Here is a 13,186-nt window from a genome sequence, read left to right on the forward strand (position 1 = left end):
GTTTTTAAAATATATTTTGTCAAAACTTTGGATCAACAGATTTAACTCATTCAGTTTGTATAGGATGTCTTCATACAATCTATCAGGCAAATCCAGTTCTGTCAATCTAAATAGACAAATCAGGCTTACTGTCTCCAAAAGCAGTCTGGGTCCATTTTTCAATTTAAATAAACTAGAATACTTTTATTCCTCTGACAACCACCTCACTTTTAAACTCTAATTCTAAGATAAATTGATACATAGATAGTTTGTCCCCCAGATGACAGCTGTCACCTCTCTCAGGAGTTACACATCCTCAAGGTATTGTTTCTCGTAGTTTCACAAAGGTTTTCACACCCTGAGTAAACACACTATAGTTAGGTTGAGAACTGGTGAAACATACGTTTTTCTTTTGTGAAATAGGACAATTGCAAGGAGAGGTGACAAAAGATAAATTTTAATCCAGATAGATACATTTTGGGGAGAAGTACATATAGAGGTAGAGGACTTGGAAAATAATTCCCTTAAAACTATACATATATTCCCCTGGAAAATGTCTAATGTATTCTCAGGGATTGACTCCTCCAGTTTGAAGACTGCTGAGGTATATGATAACCAGCTACGTGGTTAGAAAGATCTTTCCACTACTGAAATAATGAATTGAAAGAGGCTCCCCATCCTACATCTGTTTCACTACATTTCTGTTCTCTCTGGAGTATGTAGGTTAGGATAAATCTATTTTCTATTGATGATACTCCAAATATTTTAAGAGGCTATGCTACATTCCCCACATCTTTCCATCTCTAAGATTAATATTCCCTGCTCCTTGAATTGCTTATCTATCATTGTTTTCAGTCCCTTCATCTTTCTAGTCATCTTCCCGTAAAGGACACTAATACTTATCAAATTTTTTTCTGAATTTTGACGTCCAAAACAATATAATGCTTCTATTGCCAGGGATAAAATATCAATCTTAGTAATTTTCTTTATAATGTAATGAGCTACTATTTATTGAATGCTTGCTATATGCTCAGTGCTTAAAATAGCACTGCAAAAATGATTCTATTATTCCCATTTTGCAGATGAGAAGACTGAACTAGAATAAAACTAGATAACTAGAACAAAGTCAAGAACTTCACTCGACCTTTATTATTTATTTACTGGGTGGGGCAGTAGTTAATAGTAACATGACAACATATAAGCATACCTCTGTAGGTATGCAGGGGCCCAGACTGGAGGAGATATAAGATTAGGCAAAATGTCAAAATCAGCTAAACATTCTCTGGAAAAGTCCCTGTAAATCTAAGAGGAGCCTGGCATATATCATGCTGCACTGTGATTTAGAATGACCTGCCTTAGTCAAACTAGACTTTGTTCAGTCCAAGGGAATCTGTGGAGATCCTGTAGACTGCTCCTGGTTGGAAGGAAGGACCTGAACAATGGGGATTTCCCATCTTCCCTCCTACACTTCAACCAAGCATCTCTGCTTTTCTCTAGCTTTACATAATTACCCCAATCAGAAGTAGACAGAGGTAAAATAAAAATAAAAATAAGTAAGTGTGTTTGAAAGAGAGAAACAGAAAGGGAAAGAGAGAAAAGCCATTAGTCATGAAAAGTAGTCATAAAAAGAATACTGACTTTGGAATCAGTTTACCTGTGTTTCAGCCCAATAATATATGTGGTAATATACTTCTCAGTGGGTTACTTAGACATTGTCTTTAAACACTCTGAGCTTTAGTTTTCTCACATTTCTTATAGCAGGTACTCAGATTTTTGTTGAACAAATGAGTAAATGAATAATTTTGTATTTTGGCAAAAATAACCTTACGAGGTTGTAGAGAGGATTAATGCTAATATAGGGTTTACTATAGCCTGGTACATAGTAGGTGTTTTGCAAATAAGGATAATAGCTATTATTATTATTGATTCAATGCTGCTTAGATTTAGGTACAGGTGCCCATGTGGCACTTTTCTCTAAGTTAGATCGAGATTCTTCATTAAACTTGAAAGCAAATATTAAATGCTCTTAAATATTTGGAACATGCTTATTTCCAGAGGGGCTTTCCCATTACAAGGGAAGATTATAGGAATCTCAGGAGCTTCTTGGTTCTCTACTCTTGGGAGTGTGGCTTGTGAAGTTTGGTGGCGAAAATAGTGGCAACAATGGTGTTGTCTGGAAGAAGCCTTGCCATTCAGCCAGATGTGCCAAAATCATGTGGCAACTCAGTGGGATCAATTCCTGCAGTCCAAGAGGTGCCCATATTTGCTGTCATTGCTCTTCCTTGGGTTTAAAACACACTACCCAATGACATCCAAATCTACGTATTTAGTACATTTGTCCTCTGGGTAAGAATAAATTATGAACCTACTGCCTATTCTTGAAAGAGAAAAGACAAAAAAGGGTACTATGCTTTTGATCTGAAAACTAATGTCTTTAATCTACCTAAATCATTGCTAGTTAAATACCATTTTCTGGTGAATCACATTCATCTGCTGTAGAGTATAAGTTCTCCAGATTAAGATCTTGTCTTTTCATAGGGTGTATAAAATAATGCACACAGCTTTAGCACTCCTGGTATAACAGATGGCTATCATTTGTAACAAAAGAATAACATTGGAAGCCTTCTGACATGTCCTAGAAGCTTGGTGTGCAAGAAGAATCCCATTACATACATATTGTAATCCCATTACAACATGTTGTAAAGGTATATTCCCCATAGGGAAAGCCCAATAACTAATTCCTTCAAATCTAGAAAACAGACCACTGAGAGTTAATTTTTTTTTTTTTTTTTTTTTTTTGAGATGGAGCTTCACTCTTGTTGCCCAGGCTGGAGTGCAATGGCACAATCTTGGCACACTGCAACCTCTGCCCCCCAGATTCAAGCCATTCTCCTGTCTCAGCCTCCCGAGTAGCTGGAATTACAGGTGCCTGTCACCATGCCTGGCTTTTATTTATTTATTTATTTATTTTGTTATTTTTAGTAGAGACAGGGTTTCACCATGTTGGCCAGGCTGACCTCTAACTCCTGACCTCAGGTGATCCACCTGCCTCGGCCTCCCAAAGTGCTGAGATTACAGGCATGAGCCACCGTGCCTGGCCAAGAGTTAATTCTAATTGCATAAAAATTCTTTGCTTTACAACATAACATTTTTTAAAAAATTTTTTATTTTTTGCTAAAGAGTCTCTTGAAATAGCCAGATCTCTTTTTGGAGAATCCAAAATTGGATTTGCTTTACAAAATGTTTATTAGACTCAACTTTTCAGGAGCAAAGCGAGTGTGAAAAAATGGGACATTGCCTGTCAGGCATCAATGGTAAAGTGTCACTTAGTCACAGCGTAAAAAATAAATAAATAAATAAAAAGGCTCACCATTCCATCCCCTGAGCCCACCAAAGTCAAATTGTCCAAATGTGGCAGGTGGCTATTGCAGGCATCTGGTGCTCTCATTCCAGTCAGGAAGGTGAGGCTAGCATTGGGGTGGGGGCGGGGGGCAGACATCAGTAACTGTATAACCCTAAACACAGAGTCAGAAGAAGGGACCCCCAGATTACAGACAGCCTTTCCTCCACATATCAGACCCTCTTTCTTTACAAATACAGCAAATACAAGCAGATAACTGGGCATCAGTCATTTCTGATGCATTGCAGGAAAGAGCATACATACACTGTATCATTCAATTTATCAAGTAAACTACAGGCACTGTGCTAGACTCAAAGATAGAAAAGAAGACAGGGAGCAAAGAAGAAAACGCACGTTTAGTAAGACACCTGAGTGCCTTCAAAGACCATGCAATGTCTTTAGGTACTGTTCCCAGCTAGCTTCTCCAACAGAAAAATGAGCATACTCCATTTCAAAGCTGGATTCTGTAACCAAATGCACTATTCATATTTTTCCAAGGCTCCTAAACCAATAGTTAACTAGTCTCTTCCAAGATTTAGGGAGGCTGTTGAATTCTTTTCTGGAAGTTCTACGTATTTTGCTAAAAGTTGTGCTCCAAACACTTTACCAAGAATTAGGGTCAATGAAGGGGTACTTTGTGCAAGCTACAAATACTTGGAATTTTCATAAGGCAGTTCATTTCTGCCTTCCTGTGAATAATTTCATATTTCTTCCTTGTAAGACTAGGCTTTGTGTGCTCATGAGTGTCTAGATTGTCAGAATAGAAGGAGTGTTTAATACATTGAGTGGGTCTGGGGCCTGGAGATGAAGATGTGAGGGATGCAAGAAGGAGGATCTTGAATCAGATGGAGCGAAAGATAACTTGGAAACTCCAGTGGAGAAAAATGGTTAATTTGGATTGTTTAATTTGTTCAGGTTTGTGTTTTGGGTTCTGTCACACTTGTGTTGAGAAACGTCCCTGCCATCTCTCTAATGCACGCAGTTTATGTTCAGAAACAGGGGCAGCACAGAGAGGAATTAGGGGTGGGGGAAATTTTCATCACCAACGGTGATGTGTGCACCGATGGTAGATGGCTATCCAGAGTGTAAAAATGTGATTCTGGGACCAAAGGGTCAGCTCTAGAACGAAATCAGACAGCTGGAGAACTGAAGATTCAACTCTTCCTAGGCAAGAGAGTGAGAAAGGTGGGTTGCTTGCAGGGTGGAGGTAGGGGTTGCTCCTCCTAGTTCCTGGGCTGGAGAAGGGCAGGGAACTGGGAAGTGTGTGTCAGAGGCTCGCTATGCTAGGACAAGGTGTTGGGGTACTAGGGTGGGTGGGGGCCTGAGGGGTGGCTTGGAGCCCTGGCGGTGGCTGCCTGACGTCACCGGCCTCTCTGGCAATAGGCTGCGAGCTCAGCTCCCTGAAGCGGCGGCGAAGACGGCGGCGGCGGCGGCGGCGGCGGCGGCAGCAGCGCGGCTCGGTCTCTGGCCCATTCACTCCACGCTTTCTGCAGCCGCCACTGCAGCCGCGCGGCGGGGGCTCCCTCCTTGCAGCCAGCTGGCGGTCCAGGTAAGAGACAAGGTGTGAGTAAAGGCTTCTGATGGCCGGGTGGCCTGACGGCCAGGCGCGAGTGGGGAGGACAGCTCACGCGGCCTGAGCAGCCACCCCTGGCCATAGCTCCAGCCCCCGCCCCTGCCCCCGGCCCCTGTCCCGGCTTGCTTGCGCGCTACCTCGCTGCTCCGCAGTGCAACAGTTTGCAGCTGCCTCTTGGGAGCAGCAAGGAGGCTCTCCTGTGCGCTGCGGGTCTACCGGCTCCAGTACGCCGGAAAAGCCTCGGGGCCTTTGGGCTGGATCTGGGAAGGACAGAAAGAAGGTCCCGTTCCCCAAACTTTGCAGGCGGGAACCCTCCCCTTTCCATTCCAGCTCCTCTAGAAAGAAGCAGGCTACTGCCAAGTTGGGGGCACAGGGAAATGGGGAGGAGGGGGCCGTTTGTGGGAATGTGTCAGCTGAGAAAGATGCTTCAGCTGCTTTTTTTTTTTTTTTTTTTTTTTTGGAGCGGGGAGAATACCAGGGAAGAAGGCTGGAGAAGAGATGGAGCGCGTTCCTGCGCGTCAGCCGCGGTCGCGGACAGAGGCAGAGTGGGATGTGGTTCCAGGGGTATCCCGCTGGGAATGGGACCCAAGGGATCTGACGCTGTCCAGGGAGGGCGAGTCTGGAGGGGGAGGGAAAGGAAGGGAGGACTGCGTACCCGGAGCCCGCGCGGCGGCCCGGAGTGGGTGCTGGGAAGGGTAGGATCCAGGCGAAGACATCAACCGAGAGGGCGCAGAAAAGAGGAGAGCCGGCGCTCTGGGAAGTAGGGACTTCAACCAAAGCGGCTGCGTGTCTGTTGCAATTATAAAGTTGTGAAGGGCGGAAGGGAGGCTGCCTTATCTGCTGAGTAATCTGCACCTCCGCGGTGCCGGCGCAGACCCCATCCTGTCGAGTGGCGTGAGCAGGCTGCTGGTGGCTCTGGTGCACGGCCACGGGCCGGCAGGCTGGGGTCCGCTGATCGAAAATACAGGCAGCGCCCAGCTCAGGCAGTGTGCCCAGAGGGCCGCTTTGCGGTGGTGGTTGATCTTTCCCGACAGCACTCCCCGGGGCAGCGGCCGAGATTCTAACTAAGCTTTGTGTCTTTGCAGCCTGGTGCCTCTGCAAAGGAAAGGGGAGCGTGGAGACGTGTTCGAGGTGGTATCGGCGAGGATCTCTCGGGCGCCGCTCACTCCTTGGTCGCCTTGCTTGCCAGCAGTTGCTCCCTTAGTCCTTGGCTCGCTCGCACACCCCCTCCCGCTACAGGGAGCAGTTTTGGGTGGCGTGGGCTCCGTCCTCTTCTTGGCTGGTAGGAACGGTGTGCCCAAGAGGGGAAGCCTAGTGGGCCCGGCCCCTCCCAGCCCCGCGCCAATGAGTGCCAGGGCGCCGAAGGAGCTGAGGCTGGCGCTGCCGCCGTGTCTCCTCAACCGGACCTTTGCTTCCCCCAACGCCAGCGGCAGCGGCAACACGGGTGCCCGCGGCCCAGGCGCAGGTGGCAGCGGCACCTGCATCACGCAGGTGGGACAGCAGCTCTTCCAGTCCTTCTCCTCCACGCTGGTGCTGATTGTCCTGGTTACCCTCATCTTCTGCCTCATCGTGCTGTCCCTCTCCACTTTCCACATCCACAAGCGTAGGATGAAGAAGCGGAAGATGCAGAGGGCTCAGGAGGAATATGAGCGGGATCACTGCAGCGGCAGCCGCGGTGGCGGGGGGCTGCCCCGACCTGGCAGGCAGGCCCCAACCCACGCAAAGGAAACCCGGCTGGAGAGGCAGCCCCGGGACTCTCCCTTCTGCGCCCCTTCCAACGCCTCGTCGTCATCCTCTTCGTCCCCTGGCCTCCCGTGCCAGGGTCCCTGTGCTCCTCCGCCTCCACCGCCAGCCTCCAGTCCCCAAGGAGCACACGCAGCTTCCTCCTGTTTGGACACAGCTGGCGAGGGCCTTTTGCAAACGGTGGTACTGTCCTGATCGTCTAGCCCCTCTCGTTCCCCGTCCTCGTTTCCAGCATCTTTGCCACCCTTGCTTTTTTCCTTCTTCCTTCCTTTTCCATTTTCCTCTGGCCCCTCTTTCCTCTTCCTGGTTTCCTTACCTGCCCTCCCCTTACTCGTTTCTCCTCCGCCGAGGCACTGTGCGGTATTTGTAAATATTGGGCGAGGAAAGTCTCGGAAGAAGAAATAACGCTGATAATAATACTTTATTAATATTTATAGTAATCATTATAATACTAATAACACAATCCAAGCGCATGACAAATCACATAATTTCTAACTGTCAATGGAGGATGCATCTTCCCATTCCACCCCGCGCTCCCCTCAATTAGGAGGAGAAACCGCACAAGCTACCAAATATATAAAAGGCATTGATTCCCGGAGCAAAGGGAGGGGAGGGGGCCCGGTAATGTACATAGCTGTCAAGTTAAGATTTAGTTTCCTTCCTTCCCCTCTGACCCCTAAGCTTTCACTTTTCCTTTAGCTTCCCTTTCCTCCCCATTCCCACCCTCAGCCGGGCTCAGGCAATAGTATATCATAAAGAAAACGTCTACATTAAGCACCAGGACTGCAAAAGGCCATAGAGAATAGTCCCCGGAAAGTGTTTATGACAGGTACCCCTCGCCAGTCCGCCCATTTCTCACCCTTTGGTTAACCATTACATTTTCCAGGACAGAGCGTTTAATTTACTTTTTAAAATGACCCTCGCTGGCCGAGCATAAGTACGTTAAAATCTTTAAATGAGTTTTTTTAAAAAAAGCTAACGCTTTCATTCCCTGCCCCGCCCCCACCCGTACACCTTTGACTTGTGGCATTTTCAGGATTTACAAAGGATCTGGGAGCTGTCCAGCCAGGTCTGGTGCTGAAGTCGCCTCACCGTTCTGATTACTTCCTCTAGTTGTGAAGGCAGAGGAGGGGCTGTTTTGGAAAGTGACTATTCTGGCTTTTGGTTGGGTTCTTTCTTCTTTTTCTACAATCGAGTTAGCGTGTACTATTGGTTTTCTTATTATTAAACATTGCATAAGTTACCTTTTATGTAAAAAAAAAAAGTATTAGGTGATGTGCAGTACTGAAAGTGCAGTATCTAACCAACTAGAACGTTTGTTTTATTTTTAGAACAAGTGCACCTTTGTTATATATTTAGTATATTGGTACCAAATACAGAAAAAAAAAAACTATAGTTCTGTACTATGTCCTCCAAACTGTATATTATTGTTCTTAATTTCCAGCTGTTGATATAATGGTTACCACTGGATGAGAAATTCAGTGGTGCAGACCTGGCTTCTGCTGTTTCCAGAAGTGTTCTTTTGTACCTTATTCTGTAGTAGACTGTTATAAAAAGATGACACACATGCTTTATTTTTTCTTTTGCAAATAATAGAAAAAACACAACCACAGAAACAAACAAATAATGGATGTGCAAGAATGCCATCTATTAAAAACATGGTTAATATTTAAACAGTGCCTGTAGTTCTCCCTGCATGCAGTTACCACCTGGAGGCAGTGGTGTGTGTGCTTGCTTGTACTGTATGTGGTTGGGGATGAGACTGGTGGGGATGTTGGGCAATTTGGATGACAGGACATGCGAATTTCAAGAAAAGCTAGATCCAGTAATTACTTATAGTATACAAATGTTTGCAGCTTGTTTGTTTAGTTACAAATCTGTGCCTGCAGCAAAAGAAAGGCTCTCTTTCTCAGTCTGTCCTAACTTCACTGAACATACAAAAATACTGAGAAAAAAAGAAAGTGAGAAAATAAGATAAATATTTTATTATTTTCTAATGCCAGACAAGGCCATCTATGTTAGAAATGGAAGTAGTCTATAGTTATTTACCACCTTGTTTCCTTTGGTTGAATGACAGAAGAAGCCAGAAGCATATTACAATATTAATTATATGCAGTGACATCTCTTCTTGGAAATCAAGCCTTTGACAGCTATTCAAATTTTTGGAAAATGTATGAATGAAAGTGATCTGCAAAAAGCTCTACCAAGAGAGTCCTTACTATCCTGCAGGGTGTAAGGCAACAGTGCCCCTATGAGCATCCCTCTCCCAAGCAACTCATTGTTCTAAATTGTCTACTTGGTCCAGACATATGTGCTCTTATCCAGAGGAAATATTACCTCTAATATTTTTGGTCATCTATTAAATTGCCCAAGCTCAGTTTGCATCTTTTATAAAAATAATTTAATAAACTTAATTTTAATCTCCCATAAGATAATCACCTTTCCTGAAGCACAGAAGATCATCATTGAAGCATGCCATCTTGTAATATTAGGAAGACCAGGTATAATCTTTGGGTACAATATATTAAACAATGAACCAGTTTTTCTCCAGTGCCTTAGTCACTTCCTAGTAATAGGTAAAAGACTGCATTAACTCCCTCAGGCCACTAGGGAATCATGTAGTGCATCAGAGTTCTACACTGTACATCAGAATGACTAAGGCACTGTGAAGAAGAAAGTCCATTGATTTTTGTAGCTTACCCTCATCCAGTGGTAGCTCTTTAATACCTTATTACAGAATGACTTTTGGACTTGAAATTTGAATAGAATCAGGGTCCCAGAAGGGAGCTTCATCATTTCCAATGAGCTCCAATAAGTGCATGGATATTACTTTCTTCCCCTTATTTGGTGCACTTTCTACAGCGAATAATTTCCCATTTTATTAAAGCAATAAGATGTTCTGTTGTGAGCAGTGCTGGATAACGATTCCATTTTCTTGGTGCTGAAGCTACGCATATGTTCTTGCCTTATGAATCATAGTATATTCAAGGCATGCAATAATAATCCCCTTCCAAGGAGCAGCCTGTACACTCTGTGGGGGTAATTATGAAATTGTCCTACATCATTTCTCCCCAAAGGAATGCAAGGAGCAAGAGAAATAAAAGCATTATGTATATTGTAAAACAAATGATCTCAATACCTCTCAACATGGGCACACATCTGTAATACACTTTTATTGTGCACCTTTAAATGTGTATGCCTTTCTCCATTAATTGACTAGTTTAATATTTTTAATAGTGCTCTGTGTAAAGATGATGCAGTTTGTGAGTCAGATTTCATACTGAGCTTAATATACTCAGAACCTAAGCTTCCAGTGGTATCACTTGTGATTTTTTTATGAGATAGAGAATTACATGAAATTCTAGTAAGCCAGTTCCCACACAAAATTATTTCAATAAGCACATATCCAAGCAATTTGTACAGACCTTGTTTAAAGCACTGCTTCTTATAGGGCCCAGTTGGCAGTCTCAGGAGCTTGGGATGCTACCAACAGGGCATTTAGGTTTTCATTTTTATGAAACAAAAGGCAATCTGGAAATAGCTAAATTTATGTTAAGGATTTTATTCACTGATGTCCCGTCAAACTAATTGCTTCAAACCTCTATAGCTACAGCTTTACTTCTGCACTTGCTATTCAGTATTAATAAGGTGGCATGCTTGATTCTTATTGTTTTTAAAAATGAAAAAATTTGGAGAGAGAATACTATTATGTCAAGGGTACAAGACTCTGAATCTTAAAGATGTAGATGGATATAATATTTAGACTTTATATACACCCATAGATATGTATTTATATATGCATACGTTTTGTATAAATTTACAATTGACTTTTTGTATTCTCTTTTCTGTCATTACAAGAATGAGATGGAAACCAAAATAGTTGTTCCATCCTCTTACCCAAAGAGGATACTGAAAATTCCGGTATGTGCATGCACTTGTTTCTCTGGGGTCAAATCTGAATGACTTTCTCTTTAATAATGAAAGTGGAGAGTCCTGGTTAGCTTGGAAAATTGGTAATTAGATAAGCTTCCTTTCCTAGGTTAGTGACTCAAATGTAGCAATGATAATAAAGTTATGACCATATCAATGTGGTCTAAATATCTAGATGGAAAGCAAAAATATCCAGAAGAGGTTTAGGGCCATCTAGACCACAAACCTGGAACCTGGATTGTGGTTTGATTTTTTTCATTTTCAACCTATATGTTGTGTAGAAATACAATTTATATCTGCATAGCTAAAGGTAAAGTGAAAATATGACCATTATCTGTTTAGTTTGAGAAATCATTTTTGGATAATATGGATAAACTAGCTTTAAGAAACTTCTTTGACATCTGACTTTTCCACCATTTCTATCTGTATCAATTGTATTAATTAGATAATGGTTAAATTTTTATTTTTTTATCATGTAGACATATGCTTTAATGCTTTTCTGTGAGTGAAAGTTGACCAATTGCTAGCTGATATTATGTGGAAGTTACAGGTTAAATTAGAACCAGAAATTTTAATATAATCTGATCAGGTTCCTTAGTCCCATTCCCATGTGAATCTGAACTTTGAATCTGAATCTGAAAGGCCTACTTATTTGGGCCATTTTTTGTTGGAACTTGTGATTGTAACTCACAGATGTTTAAGTTCATATTAGAATAAATTGCCCAATCTATAAGAGAGTGTTTAATCATTGGAATGAAAGTAAATCTGATTCTGATTTGGTTTGTTATTTATTTGATAACATTTGAGAAACAGCTAATGTGGCTTGACATCAATACTTATTAATGTCATCAACCTAATAATACAATTGGTGTCATGTATGAATGCTTAGCTGACAATAAGAATTTAATCAACTTTATTTGGAGACAATGACTTATCAAGGACGTCCTACCCATTTGCGGTAGGGATATTTCCCTTACAGTTGTGATTACAAGGGGTTGTTTTTATAGAGAGATGAACAGCAACAATAGTGACAATGATGACAACAACAGAAAAACTGACTTTTGAACTTGAGTATATCCAATAGATAGAAGAAAAAAGATATTAGAATTCATGGAAATTTTGTTTTGCTTTTCTATCAATAAAAGAGTTTTCTTGTTAATTGGCTTTTTGGACACTATTTCCTTACCAATTTAATGTACAATATACCAGGATAACATAATTGCTTATTCTATTATACTCAGATGCTCAAAGAAATCATATTGTTTTGAAAAAAATTTTTATAACTCATCTGCTCTTCCTCACAAACCAACTACATCTTAGAAATGGGATGTGTATAAAATTTAGGACAACCCAATAAACAGTCCAGTATAATAATGTAGCAGCTCCTTTACACAGATGCTCAGGATCTTAAGGTCATATGCTTAAATTCTCAGATTTCCTCTTGCTCTGTCTCCACTTCTCTACTATAATATAATCAGGTATATTAGGAAGGGATGTGGCTGCCATGATTCTGTGCCAGTTAGGGGAAAGATAGCCTCCAACTTCTGTAAATTCTGAAGGATCCTAGCTTAACCCTGCTGAAAAGGATCTGCTCCCTAGTTTGAAGTGCTATTGTCCTACTGGCTTTTGTGTTGACATTTACCACAGCAATTTTACACCGTGGACCTTTGCCCTCCATCGCAAACTCATACATCCTGACCCCGGCCATCTATAGGTCCACAGTGCTCTCACACATTGTCCCCTTCTTGGAGATTCAGGAACTTCTGGGTGCCCTGCATGCCATGGACCTACTGGTGAAAAGCTTGGGTCTATCTTGGGATTATTCATCCATCCACCTCCTCCTCCACCTCAATTCTGCTAATCTTGCTTCGTGTTAGATGGTGCCATGGGGGTTTCTTTTGAGGTCTTGAGACCCACACTAATATATTTAAAGGAAAGGAGTTTGCCATTTATCTCCAATCCTTGAGCTTCCCCAAAGCTATTTAGATGTTTTCAAGGCAACATCACTCCTTTTGGCTCCTAAATACGTGTGAAGAGGAGCATGAAAGCTTTAACGGCCACCTGCCTCACTTTTCTCTTATTTTTCTCAAAATTGTCCCAGACTGCAAGAAGCAAATATTTCCCTTAATGTCTACTTTTCTCTACCTAAGACTCCTCCTACTATGGTTAGTTTCCCGCTTCTGCAATGGACTTAATCATCTTCTTCCTGATGTCAGCATTATGATTAACTCTTAATGGCAGTTGGACAGGGTGTAAGAGACAGAAAGGTAAGCTTATTAATAAGGGATCCTAAATCAGGACGTATTTGAAACATATTATGCCACACACCATAATAAATCTCCATATTCCTACAAGGGACATGTGCTCATGATTAAGCTCCTGCCCTCCCCTTTTCCATGAAGGTGGGAGCTTGATTATCTTGCATTTATTTTCATATTCTACTCAATTCCTCTGAATTGGCTAGAAAACCTGATTACTAAACCTTATATCACTATTTATCCCTAAGAAGGCACAAACTCTTCCAAATACTGGCCCATTATTTCACCCTATCCCTTACACCC

The 13,186-nt window shown here is 42.4% G+C and overlaps 1 protein-coding gene across 5 annotated transcripts; it reads left to right on the top strand.

Moving 5' to 3' along the window:
- Nucleotides 1–4,779: 4,779 nt before the first annotated feature.
- C11H11orf87 (chromosome 11 C11orf87 homolog) lies at nucleotides 4,780–11,784 on the top strand. 5 transcript variants are annotated; one of them, XM_508745.7, is made up of 2 exons: nucleotides 4,780–4,928; nucleotides 6,038–11,784. In XM_508745.7, exon 2 carries the CDS (start codon nucleotides 6,297–6,299, stop codon nucleotides 6,888–6,890), a length of 594 nt encoding a protein of 197 aa, XP_508745.2. In that variant the 5' UTR covers nucleotides 4,780–4,928; nucleotides 6,038–6,296; the 3' UTR covers nucleotides 6,891–11,784. The 5 variants fall into 5 exon arrangements, with proteins under 5 accessions (XP_508745.2, XP_003339268.1, XP_009422400.1 ...); XM_003339220.5 differs by lacking the exon at nucleotides 4,780–4,928 and adding an exon at nucleotides 5,139–5,232; XM_009424125.4 differs by lacking the exon at nucleotides 4,780–4,928 and adding an exon at nucleotides 5,425–5,497.
- The last annotated feature ends 1,402 nt before the right edge of the window (nucleotides 11,785–13,186 follow it).

This window comes from Pan troglodytes, chromosome 9 (genome assembly GCF_028858775.2).
Source record: "Pan troglodytes isolate AG18354 chromosome 9, NHGRI_mPanTro3-v2.0_pri, whole genome shotgun sequence".
Lineage (NCBI taxonomy): Eukaryota > Metazoa > Chordata > Mammalia > Primates > Hominidae > Pan > Pan troglodytes.

What these genes read in the sequence shown, in the direction of transcription:
- C11H11orf87 (XM_009424125.4), top strand. Translation starts at nt 5,451, where the DNA reads ATGGAGCGCGTTCCTGCGCGTCAGCCGCGGTCGCGGACAGAGGCAGA. An exon ending in CGGTCGCGGACAGAGGCAGA is followed by an intron (nt 5,498 to 6,037) that starts GTGGGATGTGGT and finishes GTGTCTTTGCAG; the next exon opens with CCTGGTGCCTCTGCAAAGGA.